This window comes from Microcaecilia unicolor, chromosome 5, assembly GCF_901765095.1.
Source record: "Microcaecilia unicolor chromosome 5, aMicUni1.1, whole genome shotgun sequence".
Taxonomy (NCBI): domain Eukaryota; kingdom Metazoa; phylum Chordata; class Amphibia; order Gymnophiona; family Siphonopidae; genus Microcaecilia; species Microcaecilia unicolor.
The window spans coordinates 154,816,432-154,841,071 of record NC_044035.1 but is presented as its reverse complement, the minus strand read 5'-3'; the positions used below and the strand labels follow the sequence as shown (position 1 = coordinate 154,841,071).

Sequence of the window (24,640 nt, the reverse complement as noted above, 5' to 3'; positions counted from 1 at the left end):
TGCAATTTAATGCAACACCTCTTTGCGCCTTATATAGAATCTGGCCCATTGTGGGTCGAGGAAAAAGGGCATGTTTGAGGGGGACAGGGCCTTCCAGAAATATGTGCTTTTAGGAGACAATTTTCAAACTATCTGCAATGGGATTTTTTTGCACTCATTTTCAAAGTCAAATTATGTGCATACTCTTGCTTTGAAACTTAGTTCGGGCATAAGGTACCGACTAGCACTGGTACCTACATTACATGAAGGTGATTTCTTTTTTTTTTTTTTCATGGGAAATGCAAGCAGTGTGTGTTGTTTACCTTCCCTAATATATGTATGTCTTAGTAATGCCTTCCTCTAAATGAGGCTATTTTCTGGAACAGCACACACACTGTTAGCTGCATTGATGAAGGGTGATTATCAGCCAGCCAGGTTGCACAAACAGATGGCTTTGAATATTGTCTTCCCAGTGCATATGGATAGCAGGACGCAGGAAGAAGCAGAAAAACAAGCATGTATGTAGAAGAGAGAGGAGCACACACAGTGAGCATGAAACAAAAAGCTTACTCCTGAGAGTGTAGAGAGGGGGTTATACTTTGATTACAAATGGAAAGAAGGATGCACTTGCAGTGGGTGTTTGCAGAAGAGTAGGCATGTAATAGGTTTAGATAAAAAGATATGGTTGCTGAAGGTATGGGGAGAATCACAGACTTGTCTTGGTTACTGGAAGAAGGGCACTCTTGCAATGAATAAGGGCAGAAACACCGTGTTGTGAGCATGGAAGGAATGTGCATGCAGTGAGTGCGCAGAGAAGCAGGCAAGCTGAAGTGATTATGGATGGCACATGTACATTGATTACGGGGAGAAGAGTTCAGCTGGGTAGGCACAGCATAAAAACAGGCTTTTCCAGTGAGTATGAAAGAAGGGCGTGCTTGTAGCAGGGCCGCAGAGAGGGGGGAGACAGAATTCCCTGGGCCTGGCCTCCAGGGGAGGCCCAGCGCCGGGGTCTCTCTCTCTCTCTCTCCTGACGGACCCGAGTGATTGTGTCCCGACAGGAGCAGGAGAGAGAAAACTACGGCACCGGGCCCCCCTTGGAGGCTAGGGAGGACCCGGAGCTTCCTCCAGTGCTGCTTTTTTGCCCATTGCTGAGCGGATGCTTTTCCTCTCAGGCGCATGCTTGGTATTGAAAACGAGCATGCCCTGAGAAGAAAAGCAGCCACAGGGGCAGACAGCGCTGGAGGAAGACGTCTTCTGCTGGTGGGGCCTCGGGATCCCATCCAGCCAAGGCATTTCAATTCAATCCTGTTGAGGTAGCGATTGGTGGGGGGCAGCAGCAGTGATCGAAGGGGGGATGGCAGTGGCCCTGCCCCAGACCCGGTTCAGTTTCTCGGCAGCCCTGGCTTGTAGTAGTTAGGCGCTAGCAGTAAGTATGGATAGAGAAGAACATGATTACAGTGTTTATGAAGAGAAGGATGTACCTACAGTAGTAGAAGCAGAAAGATGCACTGGCAGTTGATTTGAGCATATAGACACACTTGCACGAGGTATGGAGAGATGGCAGTGTTGGGAGTGGGAAGGTGCTGGAGACATGCTTGAATTGGGTAGGCAAAGATGGGCACAGTAGCACTGGGTATATTTGCAGTGGGTGTTGTGAGCTGCAGTAGCTACATGACTGGATATGGTTTCTGAGGGAGGGCACAGTTCCCCTGAGTTTTCAGAGAAAAGCTCCCTGCAGTGGTTATGAGTCGAAAGACTTGCTTGCAGAAATAGGGTAGAAGTACACAGTTCCAGCAAGTATGGGAGCAGGTCTATTTGAAATGCTTGTGGTTAGAAAGATGCAGTAGCAGAGTTCATGGGTATATAGATGTGTTTGCAGTGGGTGTGAAAAGTGCAGTGAAAGTGGGTGGGAAGGTATAAATAAATATCACATATATTTTTATCTTGTAGCGGGTATGGCGAGAAGGACATGTTTACAGTGAGTAGACAAAAAAGGGCATATTTGCAGTAGCCACTGGAACACAGGAGGAAGGGTACTTTTCTACTCAGTATGGGTCGAAGTGGGAGATTCTACATACAGTTGTTTCAGGTTTGTCAGTGACAGCGGGGAGATGACTGGACATGGGAAATGTTAACTAGAGAAGGCATTAAGATCTGACCAAAAATTGCTCCTTCAGAAGTGGTATTGCTGCTTTGACTGCTACTTCTCTGCTATTGAGATAGACATGGGAGAAGCTACTGCTTGCCATGGGATTGGTAGCATGGAATGTTGCTAATGTTTGGGTTTATGCCAGGTACTTGAGACCTGGATTGGCCACTGCTGGAAAACAGGATACTGGGCTAGATGGACCATTAGTCTGACCCAGAATGACTATTCTTATGTTCTCTAGTGTTCACATGAGAGGGTTTCCAGGGCTGGTACAATGAAAACTCCTTGCCTGGCCACTGCTGCTTGTTGTCCACATGCCACATGCTCTGTGAAATGCCACTGCTCACCTGTCTCACACAATCTTTCACTTATTTTTTTTTGCCTTTACCACAGAACAGCAAAAAAAGCTCAATAGCCTGGCAGGTATGACCTGAAGGGATGCTTACGGCTTTTACCTATGCTGCTGGTGACTGCTTTTGTATTTTTGTACTGATTGATTGATTTGTGCTTTATCCTGACAGCATAGGGAGCAAGAGATGAAAGAAAGACTGAGACCAGAGAGAAAACAAGAGAGAGCTTGGGGTTAGGAGGGGAAGGGAGAGGAAAAATTAAGAGAGAGCATACGAGGAAAATGGAAGCACGTAGGGGAAAAAAGCAAAAAGAAGAGAAGACATAGGGAAGGGAGTGGGAAAAAATAGGGAGCATATGATGAGAAAGAGATCACCTTGGAATGAGAGAAGGGAGGAAAAGAGACAATGATGTAAAAAGGGAGAGAAGATTGAGGGCATGGGGGAGGCATAAGATATAACACAAAAAAGTGTGTGGGAAAAAAGAAAGTGTTTCTGCAAGAAACAGGCCAGCTCCTGGCTTCTCAGCGGCAGTCTTGCTTCTCTCTTTGCAGTCCCTATCCTGATGTTTCAGAACTTGTCTTTGTCATTCTCTGTCTAATCTGCAGTCTTCTGCCTCTTTTCCCAGTGTTGATTTCCTCTTTACATAGTAACATAGTAGATGACGGCAGAAAAAGACCTGCACGGTCCATCCAGTCTGCCCAACAAGATAAACTCATATGTGCTACTTTTTGTGTATACCTGACCTTGATTTGTATCTGCCATTTTCAGGGTACAGACTGTAGAAGTCTGCCCAGCACTAGCCCCGCCTCCCACCACTGGCTGTGCCACCCATATCCATGAACTTACAAAAATTCTGAGAAATCTTAAAGTAGGGATTTAAGGATTCACTTCTCAGTGAATTTTGTGCTCTGCCTAATGTAACTACCTAGAAGGCAAAATTGATCTTCGTGTGTTTTGATCTATTGTTCTACATTACTGTTTCCACTGATGTTTTTATGTGTGAGCCTGATTTACTAAGGCTTTTTCCCTTTCTGCGTCTGTGGGAGAATAGCCTAGTAAATCTGGCCCTTTCATCTGCCTTTTGAATGAGACTCATCTTCAGTTATTTATTCTGAGAATCTGGGCTGCTTTCTCCATCCTGTCTGCTGGCTATGGGCAGTCTTCGGTCTGCACGTGCTCTGTGTTTCCCTCTCTCTTGCTGCATGCATGTACTCATGAAAAATTGGGGTGTCCTCAGCAAAACTTTGATGCCACAGAATATGAAAGATGAATAACTGTTGCAGCCTCCAAGTATGGAAACTTCATGATGCCCTGCCTCTCTGTCTTTATGTTAGTGTTATCATTGTGGAGGTAATATAAAGCATTTTCCACATGTAAAGCATGTTTAGCACACAGAAAATGGCTGTTATAAAATTGTGCAGGAGTATACATGCATAGAAAGTAGGCACACAGATGCATAGTACCTGCTGTGTTTGGGTGAATCAAGGGTGGAGTTGTGATATATTATATAAAATACTTCTATATGTATACAGCCTCAGAGTAGGTAATACATTTGTATGAGGACATTTGTGTGCTTATGGAGGTTGTTCTAGGAGCCTATTTTATAAAGGCAAATAAGTGCGTATGTTGCCCATATAAAATAGGAGCACATTTGGAGATTTTTATAGGTGCCCTGTTATAAAATTACTCTCCTCCCCCAAGTAAACCTTTCTATCTCATTTCACCCCATAAATGCAATCACACTGTAGGTTCTCTTCATTGTGCGATTTGTGTAGATCATTGTTCACCAATCTTTCTGCAGCCACAACCCCAGAAAACACACAACCCCTAGGCAGTGTAGGACAATGATATCCTGTGAGGTACCCATCCAGGTTGTGATCCAAAATACAGAATTCATGACCCTATTTGGGGTCCTGACCTAAATTTTGGGAAGCTCCAGTGTAGATTATTGGTATTGGAATCGGTATGGACTTTTTTCCCTCCTCTCTTACCCTCCAGGGCCCATTCTCCTCCCTTCCATCCCCACTTCTTTGACCATCTCTCAGCTCCTCACTTTCACTCCTTAGGCCAACTCTCTGTAGCCAATCTTCCCCTCCTGTTGGATTTCCCTCTAAAATCTTGAACTAAGCACAACACTAGGGCTCCAGGTGGCAGAGGCAAAGGCACCATGACTGTACTGCCTCCTGCCAGTTCCAGTTGGCAGAAACAGCCAGTCCTTGGGGAGGGATTCAAAGGAGGGGGAGAAGATTTGGCCCTGGCTTGTGATAATAAGACCACAGAGTTTAGCAGGCCAAGGAGAAAGCCTGCATGAGCAACAGTGTTTTTAGGCCTGGGTCAGCAACAGCATTGATGATGAGAGCAAGGAGAGGAAAGGGGACAGGTTAGCAACTATGGTTACGTTTTTGGGCCCAGCCAGTGCTGAGTTAGGGAGAAAGATCAGCAGCAGTGTTTGACCTGTGTAGAGGCACTATAAGCAGTGGTGTGCTGGAGCAGGCTCTCACAGGCTTGCAAGAGCCGGTAAGTTTTAAGAATTTTGGGAGCCGGTTGTTAACGTAGGGCCCTCCATGGCTACTTAACAACTGGCTCCCAAATGTGGGCTTGGGCCCCCTGCTGAATTCTCTTTTACTTTGCTGGTGGGGATGCTGAGCCCTGCCAGCCAAGTAAATAGACTGCTGCTGCTCCCAGCTCCTTGTTTCCAGCTCTGAGCAGCAGGCTAGGACTTCTCCAGCATGTGTGAGAAGTTTCAGCATGCTGCTCAGAGCAAGACGTTGGGAGTGGTGGCAGTCCATTTATTGGTTGCCAGCAAAGGTATGCCTAGCGTGCCCACACGAAGGGAGGGAGGAGAGAGAGGCAAGTGTTGCTCACCCCCCACCCGGCCACCCCTGGCCCTTCCAACTGCAGAGCTGGCTACGTCCGGAGAAAGAGCCTGTTGTTAAAACTTTACCAGCACACCCCTGACTATAAGTTATACCTGCCTTTCTGCTGTGCGCTCTTCTCCATGGCCATCAGACATGCCTGAACATTGAGAAAAGTGTGAGCTTGACTTGTGACATTAGCTAGCACCTGAAGAGCAGATGGCAGCTATACTTCCAAGCCTTGGTTATTATAATAAATATCTAGAACTTCCAGGTTAAACTCAACAGTGTCAAAAGATTATTAATAAACTGAACTCTATCCACCTGATATTCAGCAGCACTTATATGTAGCAGGGCCATACCTAAATTTTCAGCAGATGTGTCTCCAGGAGCTCCTACCCTGGAGGGAAGGGTTAGGACAGCTGTAGTTGGTGATTTGATTATTAGGCATGTAGATAGCTGGGTGGCTGCTGGGCATGAGGATTGCCTGGTCACTTGCCTGCCTGGTGCAAAGGTGGCAGACCTCACGCGTTACCTACATAAGATTATAGATAGTGCTGGGGAGGAGCCTACTGTCTTGGTACATGTGGGTACCAATGACATAGGAAAATGTGGGAGGGAGGTTTTGGATGCCAAATTTAGGCTCTTAGGTAGAAAGCTGAACTCCAGAGCCTCCAGGGTATCACTTTTGGAAATGCTCCCTGTTCCACATGCAGGACCCAAGAGGCAGGCAGAGCTCTGCAGTCTCACTGTGTGATTGAGACAATGGTACAAGGATGAGGGATTTAGATTTGTTAAGAACTGGACAACACTCTGGTGAAAGGGGAGCCTGTTCTGAAAAGATGGACTCCACGTTAACCAGAATGAAACCAGGCTGCTAGCACTTACTTAAAAAGAGATAGATTTTAAACTAAAATGGGGGGGGGGGGGGGGGGGGGGAGCCAACAGTCACCCAGGAGCGCATGCTTCAGTGTGGAATATCCTCAAAGGATACTACTGAAACAGGACATTTAGGGAACTCCCAACAGAGGAGTTTCAATAATGGTGAAAGAAAGCAAGGATCGTGTTTAATGGGAAAACAGAGTTAAGAATGCAAATTATCCCACATAACTTCAAAGCAGCTTGTAGATGCTGGAAACCCCCCCCCCCCCCCCCCCCCACAGTGAAGTGTCTATATGTAAATGCTAGAAGCCTCAAAAATAAGATGTTAGAGCAGACAGGGATAGATATTGCTATTGATGTGGTATATTTAGAAACATGACGGCAGATAAAGGCCAAATGGCCCATCCAGTCTGCCCATCCCTTATAACCACTAACTTTCCTTTTCCTAAGGGATCCCACTATCCCACACGTTCTTAAATTCCGACACAGTCCTTGTCTCCACGACCTTTGTGGAGTTTTTTTCTGACCAATGATCGAATGAGAGCTTTTACTATTATCAGCTTTTGCTGTTTGTTTTAAGCTCCGATGACTCTGAGGTCTTTTTTTCTCCATTACTTTTTATTTAAAGCAGTCATTTTGTACCCTTAATAGAAGAGAGGTGATTTTTGTATTTGAGTACTGATTTCAATTACCCCCAATATTAACTGAATAAATGGTACATCAAGAAACACTAGGGGGGGGGGGGGGGTAAAATTCTTAGATATAATAAATGACTGCTTCTTAGAGCAACTGGTCCAAGTACTGACAAGAAGGGAAGCTATTTTAAATGTAGTCCTTTGTAGAATGCAGGGCATGGGGTGACAGGTAACAGTACTAGATCCGCTGGAAATCCGTGATCATAACATGATCAAATTTGAGCTATCTGGAGTGAAGTCATTAAGAAACCTACTGTAGTAGCATTCAATTTTTGAAAGAGTGGCTATGACAAAAATGAGGAAAAAAGCTTTAAAATAAAAGCTGAAAGGGTCGGCCGCAAAGGTTAGGACTCTTAAAGGTGTGGACATTGTTTTAAAATGCTATTGTGGAAGTCTAGACCAAATGTGTCCTATGTATTAACAAAGGTGGAAAGAAGAGTAAACGACAGCCAACATGGTTAAAAGGTGAAGTGAAAAAGGCTATTAGAGCCAAAAGAGCATCCTTCAAAGAATGGAAAAGGATCAAAATGAAGAAGCAAAATAAGCTGTGTCAGTTAGATGCAAAGCACTGATAAAGAAGACTACAAGAACATATGAAGAAAAGCTGCTGTGGAAACAAAACTCACAGCAACACCTTTTTTCAGGTACATCAGAAGCAGAAAGCCTGTGAGGGAATCCATGGGACTGTTAGATCATGAAGGAGCAAAGGAGAACTCAGGTAGGACAAGGCCATAGAGGAAAGATTGAATTATTTCTTTGCTTTGGTCTTTACGGAAGAAGATGTAAGAGATCTACCTGTATCGGAAATGGTTTTCAAGGGTAATTGTGCGAAAGAACTGAAAGAATCTCAGTGACCTGGAAGACGTACTGAGCCAAATTGGACAAGTGATAACTCACCTTGTATCGGATGGCATACACCCCAGGGTTACTGAAAGAACGCAAACATGAAATAGCTTAGTCACCTCAGACTGGTAATCCTCAAGCTTTGCACAGGTAGTTGTCTCGTAAGCGTTGTAGTAACATTTTTGACATTCAGTCTGTGAAAATGAAGAGTGGAGAAGAAGACAAGAATGTCATATACAACAGCATATCTGTCTAAAATATCTATGAAGACATCATTGATGAAATCTTGCAAATGGCAAGGGCATTACATAGTCTGAAGGGCATGACCAGTGTTCATAGTATGTCCCCAGTGTTAAAAGCCATCTTCCATTTGTCCCCCTTCCTAATTTGATCACATTATTACCCCCTTCTCCCCTCACACACACACACAGATGTACTGATACTGAGCATGTGTAGTGGCTGGGGCCAATGTCAGAGGCTTCAAGGATGAGCTGCTGACTACAAAGCTTGGCAAAAGAGTGTTCTGGTAGCCTTTGGAGGAGATCTTCAGTTGGTGGGGCCTGGGATCCTCACCAACTACTGTTATATTTTGAATAGGGAGGCATCAGAGGGGAGCAGTGAAAGAAAAAAAATGTTGTGCCACCTACTTTGGGCTCAGGCTTACCCAAATTGGGTATCTGGCTGTACAACTTTTTCTTATATCTAGAGGTGACGGATGATTTTAGAAAGTCTGACTGATCATTCTATTTGGGGGTCCAAAAACAAGGTGAAAGAGCCTCTAAGCCTACTGTAGCTGATGGCTCAAGGAAGTGAACCTCTTCCAGTGTTAGAGCATATTCTACTAGAAGTTTAGCAGTAGCCTCTTGGACAGAGCCAAGAATGGTGACTCCATTAGATATTGTAAAGCAGCAACTTGGTCCTCACTTCATACGTTTGCAAAACATTATAGAATTGATTTTTCTTCATGAGTGGAAGCTTAATTTAGGACTGATGTTCTCAAAGGGGCGTTATCAGCTTCCCCGCTCTTCTTAAGGATTGCATTGCTACATCCCACAGGTTCTGGATTGGTCTAGTAAGGACACCTAGGAAGAAAAAATATTCTTACCTTCTAATTTTCTTTCTTTAGGAGTACTCAATATCTGTCCTCGAGGGCCACATTCCAGCCAGGTTTTCGGGATTTCCAATGAATATGTATGACATCTATTTGCATACATGGAGGCAATGCATGCAGATAGATTCTTATACATATTTATTGGGGAAATCCTGAAAACCCCAACTGGATTGCAGCCCTCAAGGATCGACATTGAGCACCCCTGCTTAGTCCTACCAGACCTGACCTGAGGCTCCCCCAGTACATCTGTATAGAATTGTGTTGATAATTTAATTTCAAGGCAGTTTTAAGGAATAAAGATCTTCTGTTTTCAAAGTTAAATGTCATTGAAAGTATTTTATTCAGTCTGGAGGAAAGCAAATCACCTAATCTCCACTGCTTTTTCATTTGAAATACTGAACACCTAAGGCTGCATGTTGCCCTTATAGGGCAGAGCCGTATGGTTTTAGTCTCTTTCTTCATCTGCTGGTTGATGGATATAACCCACAGGATCTGGACTGATCTGGTTGGTCAAAAGGAAAGAAAGTTAGTAAGAATACGTTTTCCTTTTTACTGTATATATCTACAGCTTTCCATCTCATTCTGTTGCCCAAGTTCTCCCGTTCCCCATCCTATTATTCCCTGTCCTGGGCTTACTCTCGTCTTTGTCTCTCTTTCTCACTCTCTCCTCCTTCTCCCATCTCCTTTTTCTCTCCTCTTCTCCATCCATTGCTTCCTCTTTCTCTTTCTTTCTCCTCTGTCCAGTGTCTTCTTTTCTCTTCCCCTTCCGTTCAGCATCTCTGTTCACTCTACCTCCATCTATCATTTTGGCTTTTGTCACCCTACTCCCTCTATCCTTGTATCCAGACTCCAAAGTTTTGCTGCCTGAGGGGCTGCCTCACATGGCCTAATGATATAGCTGCCCCTGGACTAGCCCTTTGGAATAGTTCAATGCAGGTCATCTGCAGTGATGGACAGTCACTGAAAACGTTTGATTTTACTCACTCAAATCAAAAGGCATGGACCATTTTGTGCAAACTGTGGAGCAGCTCAGCTTACTACAAATGGACCATCCAAAGTTACGGAAGCCTAATGATACAAAACTTCACAGCAGAAGAGCATAGAGTATAGAGTTTCTTAATTTACCTTCACAAGATGGAGATAACTGCTTCTACCAAAAGTAGTTATTCATAAGGCAACAAAGAGTATGGTAAGAAGGCAAGAAATCACAAATTATGTAATGTTACACATTACTGAATCTGCTTTAATTTAATTTTTAGATTCAGCCATTATAGTGAGACATCCACTTATAACATCTTATGTTAATTCTCCTGCCTCACTTGAAGCAATATGTGAACTGCTGGCAGTAGAGGCCTTGATTTTGCAGCTGCCTCATTGAGTCCAGACCAGAAGCACAGAGTGCACCCTCTCCACTAATTTACTTTATATAGTTATACAGCTTTGATACACCATCATCCTGGTTAATCAGGAAAATATGATTGTGAATGTTTGAGATTTAGACCAATTGGTTTTTTTTTTTATTAATTTCAAACTCCAAAATTACATTCAAACTAAGATTTGTGATTTCTGCCTGGATATCATCTGCAGTCAGCCTGGGGAAACGAAAGACTGTACTGGAAGATCAAACCGTCCAGGAGGCCCCATTCTTGTCCTTATTGTTGTATGACTAATAGATTTTAGCATCTTAAATACATGATTTTATGCTATTTAGCACTGAAGCTCTATTTTCCAAACCTTTGACTATATTTTTTTTCAAGTCTTTCATTTTTTTCCTACTTCTCAAGTGTCTATTCTGTGACAGATTTTTGTACCAACTACAGATGAGCAGGTTTTTTTTCACGCAAATTCCTCAACAACATCACTAATAAAGACATAAAAAAGAACTGGTCCCATTACTGAGCATTCCGCTAGTTACCTAATTTTCACAAGAATACACGTTTGTTTACTGCCAGGCTCGACATCCTGCTGCTCTAGCAGTTCTTTATTCAGTTTACAGCTTTCTGGCCTACGCCCATACCATCATCCAGCTTGTTTACTAGTCTTCTGTGTGAGACAGTGCCAAAAGCCTTATTGAACTTCAGATGATGTTATGTATTTATTTGTCTATTTAAGTGGCACCTTTTTAGTAATGGCTTAAGGCAATTTACATTCACGTTCAGTAGGTATTTTCCCAGAGGACTTGCAGTCTAAGGGGCCGATGCTGAAAACTAACGCCAACACTAAAAAGGAGTTAGCACCACGTTAGCGTGCACATTAATGTGGAGAATGTTCTAATGGTTTTAGTGAGGGTGCTGAACCCATTAGCACCCGCTATCACAAACTGAATTTAAATGCGGTCATTAAGTACCCCGCAGAAATGCCCCCCCCCCCCCTAAAATGCTCAGATGCATTTAGTGGCAGAAACTTTTTGTCAGGTCCAGGGCAGCATAAGAAGGGTTGGTTGAGAGAAGAGGTGTTTAGCGGCACCCTTTCTCTCTCTTCAACCTGATCACTCTAGCTCAGATGGGCTTCCCCAATGGCCTGGTGGTCTAATAGACCACACTCCAAAGCCTTGGACCAGACCCCCCTTCCCCAAACCTTAAAAAGTGGTATGTGGTCCCTTGGTCCCCTCCATCCATCCCTCCACCAGCCACAAATTACCATGGTGGTCCAGTGTGCCTCCCCCTTCAGCTGGGTCATGCCCAACTCTTCCTCCCCCCCAAGTTAGTACCCTGGTGGTCTAGTGGAGACCCAAGGCCCACCCCCACCCCTCCATACCTTTTGTTGGAAGCAGGAGTGATGCCTACTCGCTCCTGCTTCTTCGGCCACCATCTTCAAATTTGTGCTGCCCTACCCTATGTGGAGTATCCTTATATACACTGGTCAGGGCCTAAAGGGCATGTGGAGGGGAGGGGGGCTACTGGATCACCAGGTAATTTGATGGAGGCTCCTGGCCATGCCGGGGAGGAGGGGGGCACTGGACTGGCAGAGCATTTTGAGGGGCTTGCTGCGACATGTTTTTTTTTTTTTTTTGCTTTTGTCAACTTTACTGTCAGTGCCTGAGCCAGTTACTGCTCAGGCTCAAAAGTTAGCGCTGAGCAGCAAATTACTGCCAAGATTTAATGCGTCCTTAATTTGCATGCCTATTACTTTGAGTGTGCCACCACAGTTTTTCTGTGCTAGGTTGATGGTAGAGTGAAACTCTACTGCAAACCTTTGAACATTGGGCCTAAGTTTGTAGTTGAGGCGATGGAGGGTAAAATGGGCATTGTTGGCATTACTTCAACAGCAGCCGCTAGTGCAGCTTTGTAAAGCTTTGTAAAAGGGGAGAGGCAAATGTAACTATTTACTGTACTTAAGTAAAAGTTTTGTTACTTTTACTTGTAAAGAAGTACAGGAAACATATGTTAACTTTTACTGAAGCAATAATTTTACCAATTTTTACTACTTTTACTCAGTTACATAGGATGCTTGCAGTTCAAAGTAAAAGCGGTTAGCATATCTGAGTAAAAAAAAAAAAAGTCTGGACAAGCTCCTGGAGGAAAAGTCTATTGTCTGTAATTGAGATAAACATGGAGGAAGTCACTGCTTATCCTGGGAATGTTGCTACTATTTGGGTTTCTACCAGGTACTTGTCACCTGGATTGGCCACTATTGGAAGCAAGATACTGGGCTAGATGGTCATTGGTCTGACTCGGTATGGTTATTCTTATGTTGTTAAGTGAGATGTAAATGATGATTCCACAATAAACGAAACAGCAAAACCGGGAACAAGATTTTGCTATTGCAAACCTCGTCACATAAACAATAGATCATCTCTTCTTAAAGTTTGCTGTTCAGTGAATATAGTCTATGAGAACAGTGGAGTTGCCTGTGTTTATTGAATTGGTTACTGGTCTCCAGCCAAACAGAACAGTGATGAGTTGAGTTACTTTAAAGTGGAGATGAAGCTGAAGCTTTTAGCAATTCTTGGTGAACAGACATGTCTCTTCAACAACAGACTGCTAGTCATCTCATGGAAAATTTTACATTGAGGTGACTGTTCTTTGGATTCATAGAGTCTTTAGAGAGGAAGTCTGCTTGTCTGGCCTTGAGACTGAAGGGTTTCCACACATTTGACATTCTTGCACCAGTTCTCGAAGATATTCAGAGTTTGCCATTGGGTGAAAAATTGTTAGAACAACAACAGACAATGAGTCTAAGTTTGTGAAAGCCGCCTTTGTAGTTGGATAACATGACGATAATGAAGATAAAGGTAACGATCCAAGTGATGAATTAGACAGCAGATGATAATGACAGTGATGATGAAGTATTCTTTGCTATACGGAAGGCAAGTGTTTGAGAGATTCCCTTGACTAAAAACCGGCAGACCCAATCGGAAGACAAGGGACTTTCTGTCAGACTGAACAGTCCACTTTCTGCTGGTGCAGTGGTTGAAAACCTTTTCAGCTGTGCTCATAAACCCACTCGCATGAGTGACAGTCATTTTCAAAACTTTAGTTTACTAAAAGCAAAATGGATTGAATTGTAGGGTAATAAAGTTGTTGAGATAAAAATGTTAACAATAGTTGTATTCATTGTAGTTGCAGTACTTTTACTTTTTACTCCAAAAGTATTATATTAGGCAGTAACCTTTTTACTTTCTCTTAAGTACGTTTTGTAATGCTCTTCGCTGTACTTAAGTATTAAAATATACATTTATTTTTACTTTACTTAAGTACTTTGAACAATACTGGCCCGAGATTACAAGGAATGTCGGTGGAATATGAACCCTTGCTGTCCTGGTTTTCAGCCCACTGCTCTAACCACTATCACACCTGCCTGATCCACCACTTTATCTTTACCTCACAGGAGCTTCCCTAGGTGAAAACATGTGCTTTAATCTGATATCCTGTAATCTACATATTTGAAGATGCATTATTTTTTTTTTTTTTCTTTATTAGACTTTCATAGTTTTATCCACTATTAGGTTTAGACAAATGGGTTGTGGTTGCTCGCTTCATCTTCATCCCCATTTTTGCTTTGTGGGCTATGTCTGCTCCATCCAGTCTGGCCTTCTGCTCAATGGATCAGGTGTGGCTGGGGATGCTGTAATGAAGTAATGTTCATAGCCCTTAAGGGGGAAGGAATCAAAGTCATTTCTGAATGGTGACGCCTAGTGTCTGGATTTAGGGTCCATGATTTCAGCGTCGTGAAAGGAACTCTGGTGTTTAGTGGCCTTCCCAGGACCATTGTTTCAATGACCAAACTAGGCACATAAGGTGGAAGGGAGGGAATGCAGGTTTTAAACTTTAGATCTTGGCTATTATGCATGAAATGCTATATATAGAGTGTAGCATGCTATGCTATATTGTGCATGCCCACTAAAAACCTAATTTGCATAGGCAGCTTTGTTATTTAAATGCAGGTATGCTCTAATTTTGCCAAATACTTGCTAAAGTATGTGTTATAAACTGATGGCTAGCATGCACATCACTGCAAGTCTACAAATTAAATATTCTGTAGCATTGCTAAAGAGACTATGGGGTAATTTTTCAAACCTTGCAGGTAGTTTTCAGGCACACAGGTAATTTATACTTAATGGACCCGCAAATTGTCTTTCAAAAGGAAACGCCCCGCAAAGGTTCCTTGTGAAATTTTGGGCCCATGGGGGACTTTGCACCTGCTTCACAGCAGGACCAAATTACACGTGGTGTAGTGTGCCCAAGGATTTCAAAAATGAAATTCCAACACACGGTTTGCTTCTCGCTGTGTAACTTCCTGCATCGCTGAATGTGTCTCTCTCTTTTATCTCTTTTGTCCTTGTGTAAGTCAGCATTAGATATAGCCACTGAGGAAGAGGACAGCTTTCAACCAAGGGAATTTATATGGGTAACTGCTTAGTTAACCTGGCAAATTCCTTTGAAAACTATCTTCCCCATGTTTCTCTTCTCAGCTCCGACAGAGAAATAGAAATAAGCAGTTCTGTTTCATTTCAGATTCTATAGCTGACAGATCTCTTGGTCATAGTCTGGAATCAACATCTACTCAGGAGAGCATCGGTCAGGACAACAGTACGACAGAGCTACTGGGCTTGGAGGCTGGGAAGAGGCCTGTTAGGGCCTCACAGTACAAGGCTGGAGCCTCTGTGGATGACATGAGCATTCCACTAAGGGTAAGATATAAATTTTGAGATCTCAGAACAAGCAGATATTTCCTTTTATAGACATATGTTTGCTCTCTTATATAATAGGATTTGCCCTAGGAAATGAGGTCAGCTGGAAAACATGCAGATCAGTATTTAATCTCTACAGCTGGCATTTGTTTTCAATTATTCATGGATGTTTAGTGCTACTAGTTGTATAAAAAGGTCATAGATTTGATACACCACCTTTCTGTGATACAATTGGAGGTTTACATTTATTATATGTAGGTACTTTGTCCCTAGTGGACTCACAATCTTTAGTTTTTTGGACCTTGGGTAGTGGAGGGTTAAGTAACATGCCCAGGGCCACAGTGGAAATTGAACCCAGTTCCCCTGGTTCTCAGCCCACTGCATTAACCATTAGGTTACTCCTCCACTCCAAGCAGTGCTGAATGTCTGATAGAGTGATGTGTCACTACTATCAGGATAGGAGCAATATTCAAACTGCTATCCATATAGCTAACTGAATTAAGACAGCAGTTTTTCAGTCCTAACTTTATCTGGGTAATTATTTGGATAATGTTGTGACTATTGCTGCTTTCTGGATACCCGTCGACCCCCACCTTCTTTCCACCCACCAATCCATGACCCTGATGCTATCTGGATACTGCTGAGGTGGCCTGTAAGAATATTCAGCAGCACTATCTGGATAGTGTTGCTGAATATCTGTGGCCAGCTCCAGCTAATCTGTTTATCTGGATAACAGATTTCTCCTGTAAACTGCCTAGATATCTACTATAATAAAACTCACCCTCAACGTTCTGAAGACAACGTTCTGAAGTCACTCAGTCACTCCCTGAAGGGTTCATGGATTCATTGTGGTGAAGCCACAACACTGACCATGTCTCTCTGCCCCGCCCTCGCATGACGGACCAATCAGAAAAAACACCCTCAACATTCTGAAACACAAAGGACCATCAGAACACCGTTCCCAGGCAACACTAGGCAACGTAAGATGGACCAATCAGAGGAAATTACGTGACAATAAGGGAGGAGCATTCCCAAGCAGAATGGCTCATTATCTGTGCAGCACGGAGAGCACAGAACCACCGCTGGAACGAGAGAAGAATATTCCTGCTATGGGTATGTGCAAAAATAGACCGGGGGGGGGGGGGGGAAGAAATTTTTAAATGCCTAATGCCAGTACTGAAAAGTGCCAGAGGGCCTATAGCACAGACTATATTTGGGATCGCTTGACATGGAGTCAGAGGAGCCGGAAAACAACGTGTCCGTCACCATCTGGGACGTGGGTGAACAGGACAAGCTGCGGACCAGCTGGAAGGATTACCCGCGACCCAGCCAGCACCAAACAGCGACCAAGGACAGCACAGCACATCCCCCAACCCCCAAGCAAAAAACAAAAAAAGACACACATCAACAACCTGCACACACACTGCACTCTCACACACACACACACACACAAAATAACTCTGTGACACATACATATACACACAAAAAAAGCCACATGCTAGCGCCCGTTTCATTGGTTTCGGAAACAGGCCTTTTTTACTAGTGTATTAATGATTAGCGGTATATCAAATTAAGTGAACTGTAAATGTCTTTGAATATTACCTGACAGCTTTTATAGGCTTAAAACTCCATTTACAGCAGTCTTCAGGACTGTAATTGGAACCTCTTTTAGTAGTTTCTACTGCCATTTTAGCGTCAGTATGGCCAAGGATTCTGGTACCCTCTTCCCCCAGCAAGCCATATCTGGCACCATAGGCAGACCCTGTTCCCTTTTGATAGCCCTTCCTATAAGGTTGCCAATTCATGCTAGGTTGACCACTCAGGCGATTCAATTCTGGTTTGTTTTCATTGTGTAAATGGATTTGCTGTACTTTTAAGCTGTAACATAGATTTCCCTAAAAAAAAAAAGAACTAAAAATCTGTGCATCCTGTCTGGCAAAACAAGGACTGAATTAGCCTGTTCAGTCAGTATTCTTCCTTTACCTAAAAGAGCACATACAGATGTTTTATTATTAATTTACTCCCTCCAGCCATAGCCTGACTCCTCCCTGAAAAATAGCAGCATTAAGACAGGACTTTCTTCATGACCTCATTATTTTTGGGATGCTAGGAGGGAGCACAGATGGTAAGCACTATGTATCCATTAGGGAAGGAGAAGCTTTAAAAAAACACTTCTGCTTAAAATTGGTGTTTATCACTTTTAGCAGATCATTTTTCTCTTCATGTTTCATACAGGCCAGTCACAGGCAGGGGGAACACAAGAAGGGTCAGTGGGTTTCAAGAATCTCAGCAACCTCTGAGGACACAGGGAGAATAATTTTATAACAAGCTGTCTAACTTGTGCAGCAGGGATGTGAATAAGCTGTACCTGTTTTCCAAAGGGAGATTGAGCATACTTTCCCTTGAAAATTACCTCATAGAATATCAATTCAAAAAAACAGTTGTTAGTGTTTTGTATCAGCGTGTTTATCTTGCTGTTCCAAGACTTTTTATTGTTTCTCTTTGATTGTTGGACTTGTTTTGCTGTTCCTTTTGTAATTTTAAAGATTTCTCAAAATAAAATTACCTCATAGAAAGTACATTCACACATTCATACCTGCTCTTTGATGCCCATATCTTTCCCGATTTATTTTATAGACTGTATCTTAAAATACATACCTAAATCCAAACTCTGCTGGAGCCCTACCGTTGGGATTTCCTGTGCTTAGACTGGATAATCTTATGCATGTTGGAGGTTGTTTCGTACAGGACTTGCATGTACAGTAAGGTGTTTTATGTGCTTTCGTAGGCTCCCATAAAACTGTCCTGGGGAACACGTGTGCAAAAAGCAGGTGCATAAGGGGTAATTCTATAAACTAGGTGCTTAACATTTGCATGCTTCTATGCCAGCATACCTCCTAAGTGCTGTTTTGCAAAGTACCTGCTTAACTTGCATAGCACATAAGTGCAAGGGGCGTGAACAGGGGGCAAAGCAGGAGCATGACATAGGCAGGGCTCCTACTTATACACAGAACTTACTGAATAATACAAGTTCTTCGGGTTGCTGCTGCATGTAGGAACTTGCACTTATACCAGTTCTGTGGTTGGTGGAAGTGATCGTGCCTAAACGTTAGGCATATTGGTACCCCTTTACGCTATACATCGTAATGTATACATACATACCAGATGACAGCAGATAAAGACCTGTACGGTCCATCCAGTCTGCCTAGCAAGATAAACTCATTACATATGGTATGTGATATTTCATATGTATACCTGATCTTGATTCAGGGCATACACCGTACAAGTCTGCCCGGCACTGTCCTTGTTCCAAAATGTTTTAAGTTGTTGTTGAAGCCCCTGAAAAGCTCCACTCAAGCCCATCCAAGTCTATTCAGCCATGATCAGGGCACAGACCGTCGAAGTCTACCCGGTACTGGCTTTGTTTCCCAATTACTGGTGTTGCTACCTAATCTCCGCTAAGCTTCTTTGGATCCATTCCTTTTAAAAGGGATTTCTTTGTGTTTGTTCCATTCATTTTTGATATCTGTTTACTGTTTGCATCTCTACCACCTCCCACGGGAGGGCATACTACCCTCTCAGTGAAAAAATACTTTATGACATTATTCCTGAGTGCCCCCTTTCAATCTCATTTCTTGTTGTCTAGTTGTACCGCCTTCCTGTCTCTGGAAAATGTTTGTTTGCGGATTAAAACCTTTCAAATATTTGACTGTATCATATCACCCCCTGTTTCTCCTTTCCTCCAAGGTATACATGTTTAGGTCAGTAAGTCTCTCCTCGTACGTCTTGCTATACAAACCCCATATCATTTTTGTCACTTTTCGTTTAACCACTTCAAGTCTTTTTACATCCTTAGCAACATACAGCCTCCAAAACTGAACACAGTACTCCAAGTGGGGCCTGGCTAATGACTTGTACAGGGGCATCAACACCTCCTTTCTTCTGCTGGTTATACCCCTCTCTGTGCAGCCTAGCATCCTTCTGGCCATTGCCACCACCTCGTCGCATTATTTCATCATATTGAGAGCCTCGAACACCATCATCCGAAGATCCCTTTCCTGAGCCGAGCTTACCGATCTCTCCCCTCCTATCTGGTACATCTCTTTTGGATTTCTGCAACCCCAAGTGCATCACTCTGCACTTCTTGGCATTAAATTTTAACTGTGAGACCCTTGACCATTCTTCTAACGTTTGGAGATCCCTTCTCATGGTTTCTACTCCTTCCAGGGTATCGACTGTATTGGTTATCTTCATGCCATCCACAAAAAGGCAAACGTTTTCTTCTAACCCTTCAACAAGGTCTGTCACAAATATATTAAACATAATCGGCCCCAACACCGACCTCTGAGGCACTCCACTACTCACCTTCCTTTCCTCTGAGCAGATTCAATTTACCACCACCTCTGTCACCTGTCAGTCAACCAGTTTCCAATCCAGTTCACCACTTTGGGTCCTAAGTTCAGCCCTCTTAGCTTATTCATGAGTCTTTTGTGAGGGACCGTATCAAAAGCTTTTCTGAAATCCAAGTAGATTACATCTAGTGCATGTCCTTCATCCAGTTCTTTGGTCATCCAGTCAAAGAAGTCAATCAGATTCATTTGACAGGATTTTCCTTTGGTAAAACCATGTTGCCTCGGATCCTATAACTTATTGACTTCTAGAAAGTTAACTATCCTTTTCTTCAGCAGCAGCTCCATTGTTTTTCCTACCACCGATGTGAAGCTTACTGGCCTGTAGTTTCCCCACTTCTTCCCTGTCTCCACTTTTGTGAAGAGGGACCACATCAGCTCATCTCCAATCTGACAGAGCCTCTCCCATCTCTAAAGATCTATTAAATAAATTCTTAAGAGGTCCCTCCAGGACTTTTCTGAGCTCCCTTAGTATCCTGGGTTGCTTTCTATCCTGCCCCATAGCTTTGTCCACTTTCAGATTCTCAAGCTGTTTATAAACGATTTTTTTTCTGTGAACGGCACAATATCCACTCCGTTCCCAGATATTCCCTCGGCAGCCAACTGCAGGCCTTCTCCAAACACTGAAGAGAAGTATTTGTTTAGCACATTCACTTTATCCTCATCACTCTCCACATAGCTATTCTCAGCATCCTTCAGTCTTAAAATTTCATTCCTATCTTTCCTTCTTTCTCCAATATATCTGAAAAAGGTCTTGTCACCTCTCTTTACATCTTTTGTCACTTTTTCTTCTGCTTGCGCTTTCACTAGTCGTATTTCCCTCTTCACCTGTTTGAGTTTAATCCAGTAATCTTTTCTGTGATCCTCTTGTTATGTTCTTCTGTATTTCTTGAATGAAGCCTCTTTTGCCTTTATTTTTTCAGCCTGTTTGGAGAACCATATAGGCTTCCTGTTTCTCTTGCTTCTGTTTACTTTCCCTGTATAAAGATCAGTTGTCATATTTATAGCAGCCTTCAGCTTGGACAACTGCGCTTCCACTTGACCTATGCCTACCCATGCCATCAGCTCCTCCTTCAGATATTCTCCCATTTTACCAAAAGCAGTATGTCTGAAATCCAGTACTTTGAGTTTTGTGCATCTGCACTCTGCTTTTACTCTTATATCAAACCATATTGTGTGATGATCGCTATTACCTAGGTGGACACCCACAAGGACATTGGAAACATTTTCTCCATTTGTGAGCACTAGATCCAGCATCAACCCTTCCCTCATGGGTTCCGTCATAATTTGTCTGAGCTAGGCATTTTGACAGGCATCCACAATCTCTCTGCTTCTTTGCACTTCTGCCGACGGGATGTTCCAGTCCACATAAGGCAAGTTAAAATCAACAATAGTGTCTCCTCTTTCATACCAAGCTTATGAATATCTTCTATCAGATCCTTATATAGCTTCTCCATTTGTGCTGGAGGTCTGTAGATAACACTTGGATACAGGTGCCATCTTCTCTTTCCAGGTCGATCCGTATAGCTTCTTCCTTTCCCCAGGTTCCCTGCATTTCAGCTGCTCCAATATTGTTTTTCACATACATTGCCACTCCTCCATCTCTTTGGCCCTCCCTATCCTTCCTAAAATGATTAAAGCCTGGTATGGTCGCATCCCATCCATGGGAATTTAATTTTAATTAAATTTTGGTATTTATAGTCTGCTTAACCTTGAAGTTCTAGGTGGAGGACAAATCCAATTAAGGAGAACAGTTGTACATTGAAACTCAATTAACCAAAAATCCTTACATGAAAACAAAGGTAAATATTTTCACATAAAACATAGGGGAATCAACTAAACATGCCTTAGCTCTGACAGGCACAAGCATCAGAGGTCACCTGACCTACTGGCATATGCATGTGGCGACCTCTCAGCACACAGTGCCAGCGAATCAGAGATCAGTCTTCCATGTACGCGCACCAGAGTGCTCCAAGTTCCTTCGTTGCCTGTAGTGTTGCGGCTCAAACCCAGAGAGAGCATTAGAGAGGTGACCAGAATTTTTCTAGTGGGGATGGGTTAGATTTCTGTCCCCGTGCAGCTCTCTACCATGGACTGCCCTGACCCGGCACTGTGTACTTAAGTGCTGCTGGATATCTGAGAACAACCCACTGAGTGGGGTTTATGCAACAGGAGCCTTTTATAAAGATAACAAACATAGTTTTATAAATTAGCCTCATAAATGCATCAGAAATAGCAGCTTAAATCCATCTTCATACATTTATATGTTACTCACACACAGGTGTATATTTTATAAACTATGTGTGTAAGTCGTGACTTAGCCCACACTCCTCCCAAACTATGTCCCTGAGCATGGCTACACTTGGATCATGAAAAAGTACATGCCACCTTGTCACAATGAGTATTTTTATGAACGTATGTGCTCATGCAGTTTTATAAAAGCCTTTTTCCTTGTGTAAAACAGGGTTTACCCATGGGAAAAAAGCTTTATAAAATTCTCCTCAAAGCATCCACCTATAGAGCCTTGAAGTTGGTCTCCCCCCCTGCCACTTGGGACTTGAAAGGTAAGGAGAGTGGCCAGAATGATGCCAGTAAGGAAGGTAGCTGAAGGATCTCCTACTGTAAATAGAACCTTAAAACCATTTACATTTCAAATGAAATTCTTTTCTTTGTTCTTCTAAAGATTTGGGCTTAAAGCTGGTAAAATCTCTGGATTATATGAAATTCTGAATTGACTTCAGACTTAAGGTTTGAACTATTTGACACAACCTTGTTTTCAAATGATTGAATGAAGGGCTAGGAGGAAAATAAAGGGCTTATGCAGTAAAAAGTGAACTAAGAGGTTTTGTTATGCATACTGGTAAACATTTTTACATGCATGTTAAAACCTTAATAATCCTGTGTGATAAATTTTACTCTGTAATGTGGTCTCAATAATATAAACGAAATGTTAGCTTAAAAAAGAATAGAGTCTATGCTGTCTGGTCTAAAGTAAAAAAAAACAACCAACAAAAAAAATCAAACTTATGACCGTTTACTCTGTGACAAACACGGAGGAGCCGGCATAACCTGATGCTCCTCTCTATTCTCCACCACCCTCCTGAGTTACTCCACAAGCGCCAGCATGCCTATTGGTTCCTCTTCCTTCCTCATCACTCTTAAAGTTCACTGAACCCCCTCTTCCCTCATACCTTCTCCCAAGCCACACACAGAGGCCCATTAGCCCATCTCTCCCACCACCCTTCAGAATCAGTTCTAATGATCTGACTTCCCTTGTCTTGCCACCATCCTCAGAGTCATCCACAAGAGTATGTAAATCTAACAACTTCCCCAACCCTCCCTCCAGGCAGGGTTTCCCAACTTGCCACCTCAGAAGAGAATTAAGAGACCAAAGTAGGATGAAGGCAAGAGGGAGTAAGCTTCCCTGCTGCTTTGCTCCTGGAATTTTCAGAAATGGAGCCAGCGTGGTCCCTACCTGGTTCATCTTACTATTAGGCAATATGACCTGCTGTTTTTGAGTTCTGTGTATTAATTGTATTTTGCATTTAATTTCATGGATTAATTTAGCTTAGATATTACTAATGGATTCAGTAAGCAAACAGTGATATGTCAATATGGCAGAAAATGGCTCGCATAAAAGAATGGTTTAATTTGGATGACTGTGCTAAAATCGATAGATCACTTGAAATGTTGAGACTTAGTACTTTTCAATTAGATCATCTTTTAGATCAAAACAGGCAATTACCACTATGATGGGGGAAAGAATGGTCTAGTAAAGGAAGGTGTGGTTAATCTGTTTCTTTAAAAAAAAAAAATCCCCATGTGATCGAAATAACCTAAAAAGCTAGAGGTCAATGTCTAAATATTCCTTTTAAACCTTTTATTTCTTAAACAATATGCTTATGTATTCATTTTGTCTGTGTAAAGATGATTTTCTAAACCATTTAGCCTACAGCAACTTATAGATATATCTCTCTAAAAGTCAGAAACCAAAAGAACATTGAATTGCTTTCCAATTATTTTCTTACTCATTCAGTAAATTAATTGAACTTGCAATTCCAGAATTTTCTAGAAGAGAGCAAGGGGGTAGTTATTAACATTGGTTAAGGGAATAACACCCATTAAAATGATAGTATCACACATTATATTACCATAACACATTAGTTTAAATCATCTTGGGAAATATAATAATGAGGTGCAAAGCATGTCAAAACACCTCATTATTATGTAAACCAAATAGTTCAGCTTGCGGTTGAAACATCCCATCTGCAGAATCAGAAAGATGCAGAGAGATCATGGATATCTGCCAAAGTTCTCTGCTTATACAAATGATGAAAGAATCCACAAGGAAAGGGGGTGAAGCTGGATCTGGTGCTCACAAATGTACGGGCAGGTGCCCACCTAGATAATAGTGATCAGCATGCACTGTGGTTTGATACCAGAGCTAGATCAGAGTACAGACACCCAAAATTCTAAAGTACTTGGTTTCAGACATGCTGCCTTTAGTAAAATTAGGAGAGGACCTGAAGAGCTGATGGGATGGGTAGGCATAGGAGAAATGGAAGGGCAATGGTACATGCTGGAAACACCTATAAATATGGGAGTAGGTCTTCATGTAAGGAAAGTACACCAGTGCAAGAGAAAAAGGAAACCAGTTTGGGATCCTCTGAGCGAAAAGGTACCAAAAGTGGGATTTGTGACTTATTTATACCACAAGATAGAGGGATATCAACTGCATAATCCTGCAGAATTTCAGCCTCAGGTATGGACTGATTCCATCTTTAGAAAATTGCATTAAAATTTTTTTTCGTTAATTTTAATTATGTTAAAAAAGTAATTAACCCCAGTTGTCACATACCCCACTTTAGATACCTGCAGTTTTTAGGCTGTAGAATATGAAAAAAAATCAAAAGTTGTGAAAAAATTTGCATAGTCCCATTCTACTGACTCTATAGTACACAAAACTTAAAAAATCAAAATTTTGCTCGCAAAACTCTCATAGCTTTCATCTATGTTATTTGTAACCCCACTTTTGGTACCTTTTTGCTCAGCCGGTCACAAATAGTTCTCCAAACAAGTGGCTGAAAAAAGAAGGGCAAAAGAGTTGGTGTTCAAGAAATACAGAAGAATTCAAGAAAATATTACTGGCTGGGAAGAGGGGTACATGTCAAACTGTGGAGGTGGAGGCTGAGGGGAGAGGGACATGTCAGACTATAGGGGTAGGGGTTGGAGGG

General features: G+C 42.5%; 1 protein-coding gene across 9 annotated transcripts in view; it reads left to right on the top strand.

The window, feature by feature from the left end:
• SORBS1 (sorbin and SH3 domain containing 1) overlaps positions 1-24,640 on the top strand; it is a 426,813-nt gene that overhangs the window by 261,831 nt on the left and 140,342 nt on the right. For 8 of the 9 annotated variants that reach the window (XM_030203463.1, XM_030203461.1, XM_030203460.1 and 5 more), the window contains 2 exons: positions 2,522-2,551; positions 14,822-14,997. In XM_030203463.1, the coding sequence (XP_030059323.1) occupies positions 2,522-2,551; positions 14,822-14,997 (206 nt within the window). The remainder of the gene's footprint in view (positions 1-2,521; positions 2,552-14,821; positions 14,998-24,640) is intronic. The other variant, XM_030203457.1, reaches the window with a different exon arrangement.